Source organism: Salvia hispanica, chromosome 5 (genome assembly GCF_029641045.1).
Source record: "Salvia hispanica isolate PSC_SH4W2 chromosome 5, Shi_PSC_v1, whole genome shotgun sequence".
NCBI classification, from domain to species: domain Eukaryota; kingdom Viridiplantae; phylum Streptophyta; class Magnoliopsida; order Lamiales; family Lamiaceae; genus Salvia; species Salvia hispanica.
Window position 1 is genome coordinate 13033179 of NC_142696.1, and position 18429 is coordinate 13051607.

The following is an 18429-nucleotide window of genomic DNA, read 5'->3' on the forward strand; positions in this document are numbered from 1 at the left end:
TAAGCATCAAACTGATACATAGATACATTAGAGTTGACCATTATAGCGACGAATATCTAAAACTTGTGACAGTTCGATATACCGTAAATTTCATGACAGAGGAAGATATGAAGAAATGTTAAAGCAGCTATGCAGTGTCTTGAACGAAGACAGGGAACATAACAAGGCTATAAATCTACTGTTACAGAACTAGTGAGTTGTAAATGGCCAGTCAGTTCTGCTATTCCATTTACACTCACTTCGCACTTTATTTTCTTATTTTAATTGTAATCATAATTCCTTCTTCTTGCCTCTGTCCTCTAATTTATCCACTCTATTTTCTTTATGAATTTTGTTTGGAAAGTGGACATGAATTCATCATCACCAAGTATAATCCAGTCATATTTGAAGTACTTAGACAAAGTAGAAGATCTGAGAAGTCAAGTTGGTCAACCCAAAAGTGATGAAAGTGACGATAAAGTGTAGCTCAGTTAGTAGTTAGTAGCTTCTTGATACAAACCAAACGGGAGAATTCAAGTATACAGTTTCAATTGTAACTGACAAACATGTCCGTGTGATTTGAGAAATTGTGAGAATAACACATGATTACAATTCAAAGAGCAATAATTTCATTTGAGAAACAGGCACTGTTTTCCATCAGAATAATTTGATTCTATTGGAACTAAAAGAAGTGAAATAGAGAGTCCCAAAAAAAGAATTAAAGAGTATTACAATTATCAATCATGCCCTAAACTTCTTCGATCCAGAAACTTGTATTGAAAAGTTTAAGTTCTCCTACAACAAGCTCACAGAGAAATGCTGCAGATGTTTGTGCCAACAGCCAAGTACAAGTACCGGATAAATAGACCGCTGATACTGTTAAATAGTTGTACCTCAACTGCTGCAAAGAGCTTCTTGTGAAGGCCGGTTAACGATGTTGGGCTTTCCAGACAGGAAAAACGAAGGCCGACTACAGCATCTGAGAAGTTAGTATTCTGGAATTATCTACAAAGCCAGAACACCCCGAGAGCAATTCTGCAAGTCTTTCCTTAAGATTCTGAGAAAGCTTATCACATCTAGTTAACACTTCTAACGACTTAACAACGCCTTTCCTAAGAAGTGTATGCAAAGAAGATGATATTCCACGAAGCACAATCTCCTTCCTCTCAAGATCATAATTATCCAATAAAAGAAACAGAAACTCAAGCAGAGAATTTGTAATGTCAATATATTCAGGGATAGAATGCACCATCAGCAAAAGTGCAGGCTCGATATCCATAACACTATCTAACTTTTCATTGAAGAACAGCCAATCATAAAATAACGCAAGCTTCATATTTGCTGCAATGTAGTTTTTCATGCAGGACTTCAGTAACCAACCTATCACAGCCCATCTCTGGATGATACCTGAATGAATAATATCATTAGATGGATGGTGAGCACAGCATATAAACCTCACTATATCAATCAAGACTGCATTTTTCTCAGGTGCACTGAGAAACTTCTTTGTAAACCAATCCTGATACCTCAATTGGCTACCATGTTCCACATGAGTCAGCAAAAACCTCAACTGAGACTCCATTTGTGGACTCACCGTAAGCAAAAAAAACCATTTTGGAGTCTTTGTATAATACAACATTGATATATCCAAAAACTCACCAACTCCAAAAACGCTAGGTGCATACAACAAGTCCCTCCATATGGCCCGAAACTCCGGAACATGAACCAAATCCTGCAAAAGCCTAACAAGATCCCTCCCAATCCTCAAACACAAGCCGAATTTCTCCCTTAACATCTTCACACAAAAATCCTTCTCCAATTTGATTAAAGATTCAAACTTTGGAGCATTCGATATCGATACCCTGCAGTGATCAGACAGCAACCTCAGAAACACATACAAAGCAGCAGTCAAACCCGATGAGCCTTCTTGAAGAAGGCAATCCCATTTGCTGGAGAAAAGGGTGACCATTTCGTAACACAACCACAGATTCTCCTCACTAGAATCCCCAGCAACAATCTGCCGCAGAAGGGCCACCAGTAAATCAGTAAACCCAACCGCTGCCACATCAACCATCTCCCGGATAATCCAAAGAAGCTGCCTTTTTGCAGAATCGACCAACTTCCCATATATATCATTCACAATTATAACAAGAATGCTGGTGAAGTAGCCGTATCCATCAGTTATAACACCGTGTAAATGCTTAATGTGGATTTTACGGAGGTGGGGTTCGGATAAGATAGCGTAGAGAATGGCTTTGTTGAGCAGCGAGTACTGTTCTTGAGTTGGGATAGTGAGAGGAAAAGGGGGCCTAAGCTGAGGCTCGAGACAATAGAATGTCTGGCGTAGTGTGATCTCGAGCGAGCTCTCCGCCTCGTAAGGCGGTCTTACCGTTAATTTTGACGTCATCTCGTCGTGCCTGTTCCCGACATGATTTATGGTCCCAACGCCAGCACCACACTGAATTGGAACTGCATACAAGTTCAATAAACAGATAGGGTTAAAAGGAAAACTGTCTGAGATGAGGTAATTAATAATCAGAGCAAGAGGACAAAATCAAAACCATAACACTATAACGAATTGAGAAAAAAATCCAATCTTGATAGGGAAGAATGGGGTATTGGGATTGCTTTGTTGAATTTAGGGAAAGAAAGCATAAAATAATCTGCATTAACCATGAACAAACTAACCAAGAATCAAACTCCAATCAAGATTCACACAAATGAAATCAGGAACCAATCACTCGCCAAAAATCAGCTCGGATTGAGAAAAAAAAAATCCAATCTTGATAGGTAAGAATGGGGTATTGGGATTGCTTAGTTGAATTTAGGGGAAATGGGGAGAAGGGATGGTGACAATAATAATGAAAGAGAGAGGGATGAGTGAGAAAGAAAGGAAACAGGAATCTATCAATTGGAGCAATCTATCAAGCAGTTGGTGGGCAGAAGGCGAGGAGCTGATTGCAGAGGCGAGGCCGCGGGGATGAGGCGTCAGGCTGAGTCGGCGGTGAGGGCATCTCCAACGGTAACACGAAAAATTGAGAAAAGAATCACATCGAACCATGCTCCAAAACCCATCGCAAATCCCCCAATTTTTACGTGTTTGAACAGTGATACCCTATTTTTGGGTCGGTTCTTTTCACATGTTACAAGGTCAATTCTTTCTGGATATTGAAAAGTGGGGATAGAACTTAGAAGGGAGAAGAAAATTTCTGAAACTCACCTGGTGGCGGGAAGAAGAGATGAACGCTGCTCACTGTACACGGTTACTACTAGTATATCCCTTGGCGTTAGCGCTGCTGACGACATTCATACTATACTTCGTGCAAGATGTGAATAAAAATTATTTTAGATACTCGTGTCTTTATATTCAAAAGTTTTATACCAACTCGTTGGGATAGAAAAAGTATAATTTTTAAAAATATATATTTAATAAGTTAAATAAAAAAATTGAAATTGACAAAAAAGAAAGATAAATATAAAAAAGAACAAATAAAATTTGAGAATAACTAATGCACAAAATAAATGTAAAAACTTGTATTGGGTTAATAATGCTTGAAATTTTCATATCAACACAAATTTCTAGTATAAAATATAAAACAAACCATTAATTAATTTTTATACAATTAAACTCAAGAATATATTTAAATTTATTATTGGGTTTATCACTTGATAAATAACTATTTATAAATATGAAGGAGTAGTAAAATTAATAGTAGCATACTAGCATTGATAATATCCTACCAACAACCCAAAGAATAAATAAAATGAAATCGTATATAGGACCAAAATAAACTTACTACCTTTCTATTTGTGATATTAAATTCACACCACTTTTAGAATATGAGATCAAAGCAAGTGAATTTTTCATTTTAGGGAATTTTTGTATTTTCTCTTCTTTGCTTATTCTTTCCCATATAAAATACAATAATCGATCAAAATAGCTGGTCAATTCTTGTAATTTATGAGGAATGAGAATAAAAAAAACAACATAAATCTCTTGCTAGGTAACTTGGTCAATTATTTTATTTACAATGAGAAATTTCAATATTAGGAAAATCAAAATCCCTTATTGGGTAGTTTGATCAAATAATAAAAAACTGAAATCTCTCAACGGGTAATTTGGTTATCTTTATATTTTGTGAGGGAATAGAATAAGAAAATTAGAAAAGGATAAAATAGAAAAGAAGTGCAAAAATCCCCTAAAATGAAATCCTATATTATGAAAGGCGTACGAATTTAATCCAAAAAATATTAAACCCTCTATATTTAACTGAGTTTGAACAGCTGCACTAAGTGGAACCAAAGTATATTAGCGACGACAAATATGGATCACCATCATTTTGAACTACTAAAATGAAACCAAATCCCAAAACACGAATAGATGGCAGAAATAATATGCTATTAATAATTCCATTTACTCAAGACTGGGTCAAACCACAAGCTTAGCAAACAAAGTTCCAAGTGAGAGCGTATTTACAATAAGTTGCTCACAGTGTAACCTGGTGGACTAACCCGATTGACATCCCTAGTATTATGCTTGTCTATTAACCAACTGCAATCTTTGCCATAGTCACAACAGTTTGCCTTTACCACAGTAGGAGGAAGCATAGAGATAGACCATTGGGCCTCGACAAAGGCGAACCGCTGTCATGCGGCTTCCTCAAGGAAGGTCTAGCATTCCCTCCCTAGAGACACATTCTTCACTCCAGACTCATCTCTAACTCCACACCTTTATCTAGTGAGCCATGGAGGGGATTTCAACGAGCTTTGCTTCGCCACTTGGTTGATCTACGAAGCAATCCAGCTGCACCCAGGCAACTTCCCTTTGGCTCTGGCCCCATCAACCCTCAGCTGCTCCACACATTCCCACCTCCCAACGTGAGCAAACGAATTAGAGAGCATTACACTGTCACCACTGCTTATGCTCTCATTCTTTGAAAAATGCTTAGTAATGGCCTCATGCACCTCGTAGTTCTTATAGTGCTCACAGCACGACAAAAGAGCACCCCACACACCGGAATCCACGGGTTGTGTCAATAACATAACGAGATTATAAGCCTCCCCTAACCTCCCACCCATCCCAAGAAGCTTAACTATGTAAACATAATGCTCAGTTCTCACTTCAACACCAAATCTCTCTCTCAAAAGTTTGACATAACCAATCCCTTCCTCGACTAATCCAGAGTGACAGCACGCACAGAGAATGCCAGTAAGGGTCGTCTCATCCGGTCTCATCCCCTGCTCAAGAACCTCGTCAAACATCCTCAGTGCTTCACCACTCCGCCCATACAAACCAAGCCCCAAAATCACAGTATTAAATGACACAATGTTCCGTTTAGGAATCCTCTCGAAAACCCTAATCCCCATCTCCAAGAATCCACATTTTGCATACATGTCAACAAGAGCAGAGGAAACTCCAACACACTTATCGATTCCATGCCTCACAGCATAGCCATGAACCTCACACCCCGGCCCCACAACGGCCGTCTGAGCAATAGCTGCCAAAGCAGTAGCAAGCAGAGGCGGATCCGACTTGCATCCAGACATAACAAACTCCCTAAAAAGCATCAATGCCTTAGCATGATCTCCACTCTGGGAGAAGCCAGCAATCAGTGCTGACCACGAGACTACATCCGGTAAAACTATATTTTCCAACACTTTACAAGCTAGCTCTACACTCCCACATCTCGAGTACATACCAACAAGGGCACTCCCCACATGATCACTCAAATCCAAACCACACTTAACACAAAATGAATGAACCATTTCTCCCACATTCACCAAACTAAAGCTTTTCAACCCAGTGATCAATCCCACCACCGTGTATCCATCCGGCTGTATTCCCATCGCCATCATTGAGTTAAACAAAACCACTCCTTTAATCCAATCTCCACACCTCCCATAGCAAGAAACCATTGCATTGCAAAGCACCAAATCAGGCTCTCCATCGATCCCACTAAACAAAAAGCTCGCTTCCTCAGCTATTCCCATCCTCGAGTAAGAGCTCACAAGCGCACTAGTGCAGATAAAATTATCTCCTAAGCCATAAGCAATCAGTTTCCCATGGACAGCTCTCAAGGCTGAGATGTCGAGCTTATCCGAGCAAGCACGGGCGAGGCACGCGAAAGTGAAGTTATCAGGTGGAGTCTCGGAGGTTAGCATGCGTTTGAAGAGACGAAATGTGTGGGAGAAGTGGTGGGACTGAGCGTGGGCGCGGATGATGGAGTTCCAAAGGTAGACGCTTCGTTGGGGACTTGTTTCGAAAAGTTTGCGTGCAGAGAGTAAGTCGTTGTTGATGGCGTAGAAGCGCTGAATCTTGGTGGCGTAAAAAGGGTCGAAGGTGAGTCTGTGCTTGATGATCAAGGCGTGCAGGATTCGGGTTGTGGAGAGGGTTTGAGTTGGCTTTGTCAGCTGCGAAACAAGTGATTGCATATGGCTTTTCATTTCTTTTTTCAATACCCATTAAAATTCAAACAAACTATATCGAAGAGAAAACAAACATACACAAAAGAACCACATTTCGATCACAATCCATCCAAGGACAAAAAAACCACTCTCCATTTGCAAAAAGCTGCAGTTGAGGCAATGTATTGTTATTGCATTGGGCACGATTTTCCTCCACATAACCAGGAAACATTGGATTATCATTACTTCCTCCTCATCCTACTCCTAGCATTTTCCTGATTACAAACAAAATATGTCGGTTCAAGCTTCAAGAAATCCACAATATACAAACAATACCATCCCAAAAAACCAAAGGGGCACGAGGTTTTAGCAGGAATAAAGTTCAATCAATCTTGAAAATCATCACAATCAATTCAATTTAAAAAGGAGCAAAATTTACAGCAAGATCACAAAAATCAAGATCCACAAAACACCCCCACTAAATCAGTATTGATCGATTAATCATTGATTAAGGGAAAGAAAGCATAAAATAATCTGCATTAACCATGAACAAACTAACCAAGAATCAAACTCCAATCAAGATTCACACAAATGAAATCAGGAACCAATCACTCACCAAAAATCAGCTCGGGTTGAGAAAAAAATCCAATCTTGATAGGGAAGAATGGGGTTGGGATTGCTTAGTTGAATTTAGGGGAAATGGGGAGAAGGGATGGTGACAATAATAATGAAAGAGAGAGGGGTGAGTGAGAAAGAAAGGAAACAGGAATCTATCAATTGGAGCAATCTTTCAAGCAGTTGGTGGGCAGAAGGCGAGGAGCTGACTGCAGATGCGAGGCCGCGGGTATGAGGCGTCAGGCTGAGTCGGCGGTGAGGGCATCTCCAACGGTAACACGAAAAATTGAGAAAAGAATCACCTCCAACCATGCTCCAAAACCCATCCCAAATCCCCGAATTTTTACGTGTTTGAACAGTGATACCATATTTTTAGGTCGGTTCTGTTCACATATTACATCCAAGGTCAATTCTTTCTGGATATTGAAAACGGATCACTAATACTTTTCATACACCATCCTGGTAGCGGGAAGAAGAAGAAGAGATGAAGCGCCGCTCACTGTGCACATTTTATATTTAATTTAAAAGTGGGCCTTAAATACAATGGAGATGGACCGAATAAATTGGGCTTCAAAATTAAGTTGCATGTAATTAGTTATTAAATAAATTAATCGTGTTAATTAGTAAAATGAGCTTGATTAAGTAAATTAAATGGATTAGTTCAGTTTAAATGTTATTGTAGTATTTCAATATTTAAATCTATTTGATTTATGTTTATAGATTATAGCTGTATTTTAAGTATATTTTAATTCTCAAGTTAATATAGAGTAATTTATATTAAATATATATAAATAAATTATTAAGAAAATTCAAGTATTAAATTCTGTAATTATAGTACAGTAGTAAGTTATTGATAGTGTCGTAGGGTTAATATGGGAGTAATTTAAATAAATATTTACTCAATAGGTAAAATTGAAATAAATAAAAAATTAGGTGAATAGGGAGTAATTTAAATAAATATTTACTCAATAGGTAAAATTGAAATAAATAAAAAATTAGGTGAATAGGGATGTTGTTTTGAGTTTGAGTTTGAGTTTGGAGTAGAATTACTCTTTATTGTGACATATACTGAAAAATGAGTTTAGGTTTACTGTAAATGGTTTATATAACTTGAGTGAACATGTGAACGTGAGAATTGCGAGTGTAATTCGTGGATTTAGGTTTTCTTTGAGGTATTATTAATACTAAATCATTCAGCAATTAATTGTCACACTTTGATTCAGCATGAGTTAAAAAATTAGTGAAATGTGTTAACAAAAGTAAAATAGTAGTAATATATAAAAAAAGTATGTCAAGTATTGGCCGACGAACCAAAAAAGTAATGACCGACTGAGAGCATCTCCAAGGAAAAAGGTAAATGGAGGGGTAAAGTCATATAAGTACCATATTTATTTATTTTTTTTTTATAAAAAACCATTCTCCAAGGGAAGAGGTATTTGAGAAGGTATTATACTTTTTCCCATTTTGAAGATGTATTTTTATCTCTCATTGATGGAGAGGTAAAATCTCATAACTACCATATTTGCCTTCTTTATATAAAAAATCATTCTCTAAGGGAAAAGGTATTTGAGAAGGTATCATGCTTTATATTTTTAATGCATTTTATATTATTATTTTATTAATTTACCTTTGTATATACTCCCTCCGTCCCAAGGAAGATGACCCCTTTCTTGGGCGGCATGAGATTTTATGCAAATTTATTTTGTTTGTTGAGAGGAGATGGTAAAGTAAGAGAGAGGGAATAAAGTAGAGATAAATGTGTTTCCATTTTAAGTAATGAGTCATCTTAGTTGGGACAAACTAAAATGGAAAGTGTGTCATCTTCAATGGAATGGAGAGAGTACCTTTCTTCTTTGGAATGTAGTACTCCCTCCGTTTCGCTATAGTCGGGGCGGAATTTTTGGGCACAGAGTTTTAGAAATGAATGTTGAGTGTGTTAAATAAATAGATAAAAAAGTAAGAGAGATGAAAAGGTAGAGAGAATAAATTATAAAGTAGAGAGAATAAAGTAGAGAGAGTAAAGTAAGAAAGAGAAAAAAGTTACCAAATATGAAAATGACTCAATCGTGGCGAAAGTATTACTCTTTGATAGGTTATATTTCAGAAAAGGTATAAATTACACTCGTATTAATCCGATTTAGCTCTCCAGCTTTATACCAGCTCTCTCTCTCTCTCTGCTTGAGTGAATGTTACTACTATCTCCAGATTTTAAAGCAGTGAATCTCTCCATTGAATAGAAGAAATGTCGCAAGGTGAGCTTTATGTAATTTTCTTATAATCGTACAATGAACTACTAATAAATACTGCTGAAGGATTGTTAGTAATTGATATACTGTTTGAAGTTGCTCATATTTAGTTATTTGGTGATTTTAGACAAAGATGAAATTGGATCAGTAAATCCATACGATGACGCAATGGATGCTCTGTCTTCACTGATAACAAAGCGCAGCCGCGCAGATAAGAGCAACAATGGGGATCGATTTGACATATTGTTTGATTACATCAAGGTACTCTATTGGAATTGGAATATTGGATAGATTCAACTTCTCTTCTAATTCAGCTCTGCTTGAGGAATTCAGATGCTTGAGCTAGAGGAGCCAATTAAACGGATGAAAGTTATTCACGTGGCAGGCACCAAAGGAAAGGTGAAAGGATGAATTCAATTAGTGTTTTGGCTTTGGGGATTTCAAAATGGCAACACATGATATTGATTTTTTGCCAGATTCATTCATATTGACTCAACTTCTTAGGACTCTTTTTTAGTATGGTTATGGTATAGCACTAATAAAGCTTTTGTTTGGTGTTCTGCAACATCAAGGGGTCAACTTGCACTTTCACAGAATCTATTCTGCGTAGCTGTGGCTTCCATACTGGGCTCTTCACATCTCCTCACCTTATTGATGTTCGAGAAAGATTTAGGCTGGGCGGGTATGTTGTCACAAAATTCATGTGTAGAAAATGCCTACCTTTATTACAAACCGTATATTATATGCATACATACATTGCCCATTGGGGGAGAAATGCAATCAGATTGACTGTTTATTTTCACCCCAACCCCTACCGGATTTTTTAGTTCAGATGTTTGTGAAGAGAAGTTTCTGGAATACTTTTGGTGGTGTTGGGATCGACTAAAGGCAAGTATGCTGATTGTTCTAAATACTGTTCCAGCATTTTCATTATATATTTGTTTGGTCTGTTTTCCAAACTCCACACCTTTAAAATCATGGCTTTACATTATTATGGCAATGATATGGAATACAGCTTTACTTGCCTAGTTCCAAGAAAATGATTGATGCTTAAGATTTATGCCATTGACATGTGTATGTTCTGTTTTGGTAAATGCATGACTCGGTTAAGTTGTTTATGCTTTGTATGTAATCATCAATTTATATTACAGTACTCATAAATGGCATAGATTAGTTAACCAACTAAAGTGTTCAGCTCGATTTTCTCAGATCCTCACTAATTACTCTTTAGGGAATGTAATTCACTTAACCAACTTGTCAGTGATCCAGCATCTTGTTTATGATACCACTGTTGATAGAATAATAGTTTTGCAGTCAAATGCTTCAGATTCTAGTTTTCTCTAGAAAACCAATCTGTAAGATGATATAGTTAGTACCTGATCTTGCCTTGGATACCCCCTTGTCACATTGTTGAAAGGGATTCCCTTCCACTTAGCGCACTTTTTATGTGGCAAGTCTTCCAGATTTCAGAGTTAGAGAGACAACTTGTTTTTTTTCTAGTCCATTTGAAGATTAAATTTTGTTTATACCATTAAAAGTTTCTCATGGGCTAATTCTGCTGAAGTGAATTTTTTTCATATGTACTCTTGGAGCCATCTGGGTACTTGGCTTTGTTGCTTGGAGTTTGTGCTATTTGTTCTGTTGGATGACTTTGCAATTGATAAGACTCTGATGTCCTCTATTTATACTCTTCAAATGGAAGCCTTGTTAGCTGTATCAATGAAAATCCACCTGGCCTACAGTTGATATTATTCCTAGCATCATTGAAGATTGTGCAGCACATGCATGACCATCCCGACATTTAGGTTTTTGGTAAAGATAATCCATCCTCTTGATAAATGAAATGATAAGGTAGCAACAAAACAGTTAAAGTGGCTAGCTAGTCATTGGTCAAACATAATTTATATGTTTGGATTGGTAAAATTCCCTAAAAAATTAAAGAAAACTATGTAGTTTAACCAATCTTAAATAAGATGGTACAACTCTGACTATTTAGTATACTGGAGATACAAGTTGTGTTCACATTCAATAGAATTATGAGGCTGCTGGCTTTGTTTTTCTTTGGGGTTTTGCTGAATGAATTTATTTTTTCCATGCAGGAAAGAACCTCCGATGAGGTACCTATGCCAACATATTTCCGTTTCCTTGCCTTGCTCGCCTTTAAGATATTTGCAGCCGAGGGGGTAAATTTTAACTGTACTAATGTCATAGATTGTAGTCATTGTACTGTTTGGGGGAATTTTTATCTCGATTATAATTTTGATGTTATTTTTTATCCAGGTCGATGTTGTCATTTTGGAAGTTGGTTTAGGTGGAAAATTTGATGCTACAAATGTGGTATGGATCAGACTTTCATCTAAACACCAAAGTCACCTATATTGGTTATGTTTAACTTGAACTATATACTTGTCAGAATTGCAATATCTTTTGAAAGACCAGTGTTTGCTGGATCTTTAACATCATGATGATTGAATTCCTTCAGGTTGAAAGTCCAGTTGTCTGTGGCATAGCATCCCTAGGGTATGACCACATGGAAATTCTTGGTTAGTGCTTTCTCTCCATGATGTTTATGTAATTTAGAATTTGACTGTTTTGGTAAGTATAGCTTCGAGAAATTTCTTGTATTCAATAAGAAGTCGCACATGGTTGCCAATATTTTTTTATCTGAGATTTTGAAATTCATCTTATTAATATTTTTTTTATTGTTTCTTTTGCCCCCTGTATTCTTTATATACTCCCTCTGTCCACAAAAAATAGTCCCATTTGTGGACGGCACGAGTTTTATTGAAAAATTTGTAAATTGAGAGGGAAGAAAAACTAGGAGAGGAAAAGAGAAAAAGTAGGAGAGAGGAGAAAAAATGGATAAAGTATGAAAAGAACTTTCCATTTTTGAAATGGGACTATTTTTAGTAGACACCCCAAAATGGCAAAATGAGACTATTTTTCGTGGACGGAGGGAGTATCATTTTTCTTTCTTGTTTTGGGAGGGGATGGGGGGTATGCTTCAGTTCTTATCAATGGATAATCTATCATGAATAAAATTTCATTTGGACAAGAAATAGTTTTTGGGCTGAACTTATAAAGTCTTCAGATAAACTCTCATGTTGTATCTATTAATGAAATATATGCAAAAATGTTCGATTTATTATGTACTGGTTGATTCCAATACGGAATGGTTATGGAATCTAACAATCATAGGTTATTAATATCCTAAGGTTACTCAGTCAAGGTGTTTCTTTTAAAAAGTAAACATGTGTTCTTTGTTGAAAAAAGAAAATATTGCTGTGTGGTTTTATATATAGATTGCATGCCTTGAACAGGAAATACCTTAGGACAAATTGCTGGGGAAAAGGCAGGAATCTTCAAGGTTGGATGGCACTTATTTCTTTTGTCATGTTCACTATTTGAGATATAAAAAGCTAGTTTCTTCTCTTTTTATTACTATCCTTTATTTTCCTTCCCTTAAAAAAACCTTAATCCTTGCATTCTGTAATTAGAGTGGTGTTCCAGCTTTTACCATACCACAACCTGAAGAAGCAATGGCCGTTCTTGTGCAGAAGGCCTCAGAGCTCGGTGTGAGTTAATATCTATACAGAAATTGATTATTTGCTACATTGAAATTATGATTTTTACATCTTAAATGATACTCCCTCCATCCCAAGATAAGCGAAGAAGCACTTCTTTTGGGCACGGGATTCAAGGAATTGATATTGAAATAGTTACAGTAGAGAGAGGAAAGTATGAAAGAGAGAAAAGTAGAGAAGTAAAGAGAGAATAAAGTAGGTGGAGAATTAAGTAAGAGAGGATTCCTTGCTAAAAAGAGAAATAACTCACTTATAGTGGAACATCCCAAAAAGGAATATGACTCGCTTATATTGGGACGGAGGGAGTAAGATTTATCATTGAAAAGCTTAAAGACTGTTTGTGATCTTTTTTGGTGAGGGTAAAGTACTACTTGTACTAAGAACAACCAGTTATATTTATCGTGTCCTAACTAGCTCTAGAAGCGGAATTTTATTGAATGAGAATGAGGGCCTTGCTTAGTAATTTGATTAAGATGACTATGATAAATTACTTTCTGTCACCGTTTATTTTTTACACTTTAGCTGCTTAAATCACAGCTTTTGAACTACATATATTTGCCCTGGGGAAAGTGGAAACTATGCCTCGTGATTTCCATGGCTCATGGGCTATTTGCTAAGTACATCTTGAACCATACATTCTGAGTCTTTGCAGTCTATGCAATCTCAGAGTTAATATATTCCAAGGAAGTATTGATGAATGATAAGCCATCCTTTAAAGCTGATATTTTGTAGTGCTTATTTATATAGACAAAAGGCCAGCTCATGTTTCCACACTATTTTCATTACAAACATGTATAACGAGTAAAGCTGGTATAATGCTTATAGGTAAATCTTCAAGAAGCTGATCCTATGCATCCAAGTGACCTGCATCTTGGGCTTGCGGGTGAGCACCAATACATAAATGCAGGACTTGCAGTTGCATTATGCTCAACTTGGCTTCAGAGGACAGGGCATGTTGGAATAAATAACTTGAACCAGAATGTAAGCTCTATTTAACAGTGCTTTACATGTCTTACTGTTACATCACTCGATATGTTCATCCATTTTTCTGACTTTGTTGTGGATGTAGACCCCTCTACCTGAGAAATTCATTAGAGGGCTTGCGACAGCTTCTTTGCAAGGACGTGCACAAATTGTCCCTGATCATCTCATTGAGAGTGAAAGCCCAGGAGATCTTGTCTTCTATTTGGATGGTGCCCACAGCCCTGAAAGTATGGACGTATGTGCGAAATGGTTTTGTTTAGCAACCAAAGAAGATTTTAGCCCTTCATATGACCAGTCTTCCAGTGACGCTAAAGGATCAAATAAATCAGAAAAGAATGGACCACTTGCAAAGAATCCTATTCAGGTTCAACTCATGGTTTGAAATTTTGAATGCTGATTGATTTATTGAAATACCAGTATTTCTCTCTTTCCATTAAACAGAAATGCTCATGGATGATTATTACCTGACCTATAGGAAATGAGCTCTGCATAAAGGGAAACAATAATGCTAATCAGTGCCAAATTTTGGAAAGATACTACTCCCTCCGTCCCAAGGAAGATGACCCCTTCCTTGGGCGGCATGTGATTTTATGCAGTTTTATTTTGTGTGTCAGAGAGAGAATAAAGTAGGAGAGAGAATAGAGTAGAGATAAATGTGTTTCTATATTTAGTAACGGGTCATCTTGGTTGGGACAAACCAAAAGAGAGTGGGTCATCTTCGATGGGACGGGGGAAGTATTTTTTTGTTGGATAGATTATATTTATGTGGCGCGTGTTTACAATATAATCTGTTGAAGTATTGGCCACATGTGACAAAGACCATATACAGAGAAATGACTATGCCTGCTGGCCTCAAAGTTCGAACAATAAAGGAAGAAAAAGACAATGAAAGAAACTAGAGCCAAGCTTGGACATTTTACCTTTTGCCTTATAGTATTAGTGCATGCATGGAATCTTCTGAAATATTTGGTTTGATATGAATCTCTCACATCCTCTTCAGTTACTTTTGGGTAATAGTTGTTGCATCTTTATTACCTATCTTTCCTGCTTGCTTTGATAAATCCATTTCCGTGGTAGTACCAGCTAAGCTAATAGAGGATAGAAGTTGGATGACAGTGAATGAGCTCCTGAGTTTTATGGTTACGATTGATGGGGGAAAATGCACTATGTGAAAAATAAGTTTTTTTATGTTGAGCAGATGTATGGTTAAATTATGCCATCTCGTGAGGCGATGTTTGAATCCGTAGGCCTTGAAAATTAGAGCATTTCATGACTGCCAAAAACTTGACCTTGTAAACAGAGTTTTAGAGACTTGTTTGTGGTTAAACTCTTTTTTTGCTCTGCATAATATCTTTGTTCTATTTTGTATTGACACGTGATGATTTTAATTTGTTGGCAAATGTGCAGATTCTGTTGTTCAATTGTATGTCAGTGAGAGACCCTCAGTTGCTTCTTCCACGCTTGATAAATGCATGCGCTAGTCATGGTAAGTACCAAGTTCATTAAGTATAATGGGTGCAGAATGTAAGATTGATAGATATAGGAGGATGCACTGTATTCGAAAATCTTTAGTTTATTTGATTTACAGTATTTCTGGATTTCAAGGATGCAGAATCTAAGAATTCTGGTTCAACATTCAATCCTCAGAAAAAAAATGAATAGAAAAACAATAAGAAAGCCCTTTTAAAATATTTCTCCGCATTGATGCTTTCAGGAGTCCACTTCAAGGCGGCCTTATTTGTTCCAAACACATCAGTGTATTACAAAGTGGGCACTGCTTTACCTACTGATGATGCTCAAGTTGATGTATCATGGCAGATGACGCTTCAAAAAGTATGGGAAAGTCTCATTGTTCGGGAAAAAGGTACCGATGCCCCTTGGGTGGTATTTGCAATTGTAATGCTCATAAAGTATAAAATAAGAAATATGTCAACCATTGAGTAGCTGGCCTAAACTCTGTAACTGATCTTGCAGGTAGAGATCCCGAAAATGCAGAATTAGCATTCAATGATGATACTGAGATCTCGGAGAACAGCACAGTTTTTACATCACTTCCTCTAGCTGTTAATTGGCTCAGGGACAGCATCCGGAAAAATCAATCTGTTCGGTTCCAGGTAATTTTAGCACCCAACTAATTATGAGGATGAACTACGTTGAGCTTATTACTTGTCTAAAGACGAAGAAAATCCATTTTACTGTTGCTTTTAATGTTGCCATCATGATTCATCACAATGTAATCCGTAATCACATTTCATGATAGCATACCATCACAGGCTTCAACTTGCATGAAAACCTAGATGAGTGAACTACGAAAATAGTACTCGTTTTTATCAAAGCGATTCTTACTGGTGTTTAACAAGATTTGGTATATGTGTACTTCATTCAGGTCTTGGTGACGGGGTCACTACATTTAGTAGGCGATTCGTTAAGATTAATCAAGTAAAGTTGGCAGGGTTGCGGATTTCTCAACGATCAGTTTCACCCTTGATTATAGACTCAACAACGAGAAGGTCTCTTTTACAAACATTGGAAATATTGTACTGTATCATCATCTACACCGTGTTTGTTTGTTCCAATGCAAAAGAAAAAAATTGTTTGTTTAACTTGGTTATCATTTGGATGGTTTTTTTGTTAATTAGGATTCCAAAGGTAGGTAGAGTCGTTTTTTTTTGTCCTCCTTTTGAAAAATGATAGTATTAAATAATTAAAGTAGAGCAAAAGTAAAGTAAGAGACAAAGCAATCTAAGATAGCTGAGATTTCGTTTTATGTTGCCCATCCTAAAAACAAGATTCGAAATGTTTATTCACAATTTTATCCTATCATGCGAAAGTAGTTCTTAACGAACTCAATACTAATCATTAAAATTATCATTTTGATTTATATATATATATATACTAGGGTACTTCTTTAATTAGAGTGCTAACGTACATCTAATCATGTGCTGCCACGTGGCACGAAAAATGCAATATTGTAGATACAAAAATGCAATATACATTTGTGAAGTTGTACATATATTTCCATAGATTGCATTTTTGTTATAGGCAAATTGCATTTTATATTATTAAGTTTTGCATTTTAAAATAAATTGTCTACAATGCAAAATAAACTACATATATGCAATCTGTCGACATATAAAATGCAAATTATATAGTCAATATCTAAAATGCAAAACTCAACTATAAACAATTGCAATATGCATATAACTAAAATGCAATCTCCCAAAATTTATCTATCACTTCTACAAATGCATATTACATTTTTGTGTTTAAAATATTGCATTTTTTGTGCCACGTGGCAGCAAGTGATTGGATGTACGTTAGCACTTTAAAATTATTTAGCATATTAGTATATCCATATATAGGGTAGTGATAAAAAGCAAACGCATATATTATTTAAACTCCAAACTTTTTAACACAATGTTAACACAATGTAAAATTTCAAGATTTTGATGTCAGCACAATATCAATACAATGTCAACACGGTGTCATGGGTTGACACTGTTGATATTTTCTATTGCTATTATTTTATAATCTATTGACATTTTTCAATGGTCAAATTTAATTTGGTGTTTGTACAACATTTAGAGTTTGCATTTGATTACATATGTGTAGATATTAATCTCTATCAAGAAGTGTATATACCCCCTCCGTCCCATAGAAATAGGTCATTTGGGATCGGCACGAGTTTTAATGTGTAATTGGTAGACACATGTTTTAATGTGCAATTAATAAAGTAAGAGAGAAAGATAAAAAGTAGTTAAAATTGTGTAGTGGATTGATTATGCGGCCCATAAATGACAAAGGAAAAAGGAGAAAAAGCTTTCCACAGATGGATATGAACTATTTCTATGGGATGAACGAAAAAGGAAATATGGTCTATTTCTATGAGACGGAGGGAGTACTAATTATTTAATACTCTCGCTATTTATGTCACATTATCTTTCTCAGTTTATTTTTCTTTTTAAAAAAAATCTTCACTTCTATGTCTCCTAAAGTATAAGATTTTAGGTTAATTTTATAAATGATTACTAAACATGACATTTGTATTAAAACGGTTACTAAACTTTATTTGAAGTTAATTTAATTTTTTAACTTATTTTTTTCCATGTGACGTGAAATGCCGCACAATCTTTTCTATTTAATTTAATTAAATAACATATTTATGCAATTTTTTTTAGTCCATTCCACCGTCACTTTCTAAATTTGGAAACTTTTTATTTTTAATAAGGTTTGATCCATTCTCCATTAACAATATTTTAATTACTATTTTTTCTTTCTATTTCTATCTTACTTTATCAATTCTGCATTAAAATTCATGCCCAACCAAAAATGCATATTATCATGAAACAGGGAAAATATTATTTTAACCCTAAAAACTACTAATACTACAAAAGTGCACACATTCAACTAACTCTCGAAGAGCGCTAAAATGGGCTTTTAAAACATCATCGAATTGAACATGCATTTGATAGGAGAAGCCGTACGGCGTGCTATGTTAGAGACGAAGGCTGAATATCAAATACTCCCTCCGTCACACTATTAATGAAGCATTTCTTTTCGTCCACGGTTTTGTGAATATGATAATAAATAGTTAGAATGGAGAGAGGTAAATAAGA

At 36.1% G+C, this 18429-nt stretch overlaps 3 protein-coding genes across 7 annotated transcripts; 1 reads left to right on the top strand and 2 right to left on the bottom strand.

Moving 5' to 3' along the window:
• Nucleotides 1-585: 585 nt before the first annotated feature.
• Nucleotides 586-3299, bottom strand: EMB2739 (embryo defective 2739). 2 transcript variants are annotated; one of them, XM_048085942.2, is made up of 2 exons: nt 3200-3299; nt 586-2448 (listed from the first exon to the last, which is right to left on the bottom strand). In XM_048085942.2, exon 2 carries the CDS (start codon nt 2384-2386, stop codon nt 950-952), a length of 1437 nt encoding a protein of 478 aa, XP_047941899.1. In that variant the 5' UTR covers nt 2387-2448; nt 3200-3299; the 3' UTR covers nt 586-949. The 2 variants fall into 2 exon arrangements, with proteins under 2 accessions (XP_047941899.1, XP_047941901.1); XM_048085944.2 differs by lacking the exon at nt 3200-3299 and adding an exon at nt 2668-3191.
• A 1071-nt stretch (nt 3300-4370) lies between these two features.
• LOC125188873 (Tetratricopeptide repeat (TPR)-like superfamily protein) lies at nt 4371-7488 on the bottom strand. 2 transcript variants are annotated; one of them, XM_048085940.2, is made up of 3 exons: nt 7001-7488; nt 6484-6659; nt 4371-6390 (listed from the first exon to the last, which is right to left on the bottom strand). In XM_048085940.2, exons 2-3 carry the CDS (start codon nt 6625-6627, stop codon nt 4768-4770), a joined length of 1767 nt encoding a protein of 588 aa, XP_047941897.1. In that variant the 5' UTR covers nt 6628-6659; nt 7001-7488; the 3' UTR covers nt 4371-4767. The 2 variants fall into 2 exon arrangements, with proteins under 2 accessions (XP_047941897.1, XP_047941898.1); XM_048085941.2 differs by having other exon boundaries at nt 4371-6659.
• A 1643-nt stretch (nt 7489-9131) lies between these two features.
• Nucleotides 9132-16416, top strand: DFB (DHFS-FPGS homolog B). 3 transcript variants are annotated; one of them, XM_048087892.2, is made up of 16 exons: nt 9132-9251; nt 9373-9506; nt 9579-9644; nt 9818-9927; nt 10073-10133; nt 11345-11428; nt 11526-11582; nt 11728-11788; nt 12566-12612; nt 12743-12820; nt 13655-13810; nt 13899-14177; nt 15221-15299; nt 15528-15677; nt 15788-15927; nt 16200-16416. In XM_048087892.2, exons 1-16 carry the CDS (start codon nt 9242-9244, stop codon nt 16254-16256), a joined length of 1569 nt encoding a protein of 522 aa, XP_047943849.1. In that variant the 5' UTR covers nt 9132-9241; the 3' UTR covers nt 16257-16416. The 3 variants fall into 3 exon arrangements, with proteins under 3 accessions (XP_047943849.1, XP_088915609.1, XP_047943850.1); XM_089059483.1 differs by lacking the exon at nt 9132-9251 and having other exon boundaries at nt 9394-9506; nt 9560-9644; XM_048087893.1 differs by lacking the exons at nt 9132-9251; nt 9373-9506 and having other exon boundaries at nt 10078-10133.
• Nucleotides 16417-18429: the final 2013 nt, after the last annotated feature.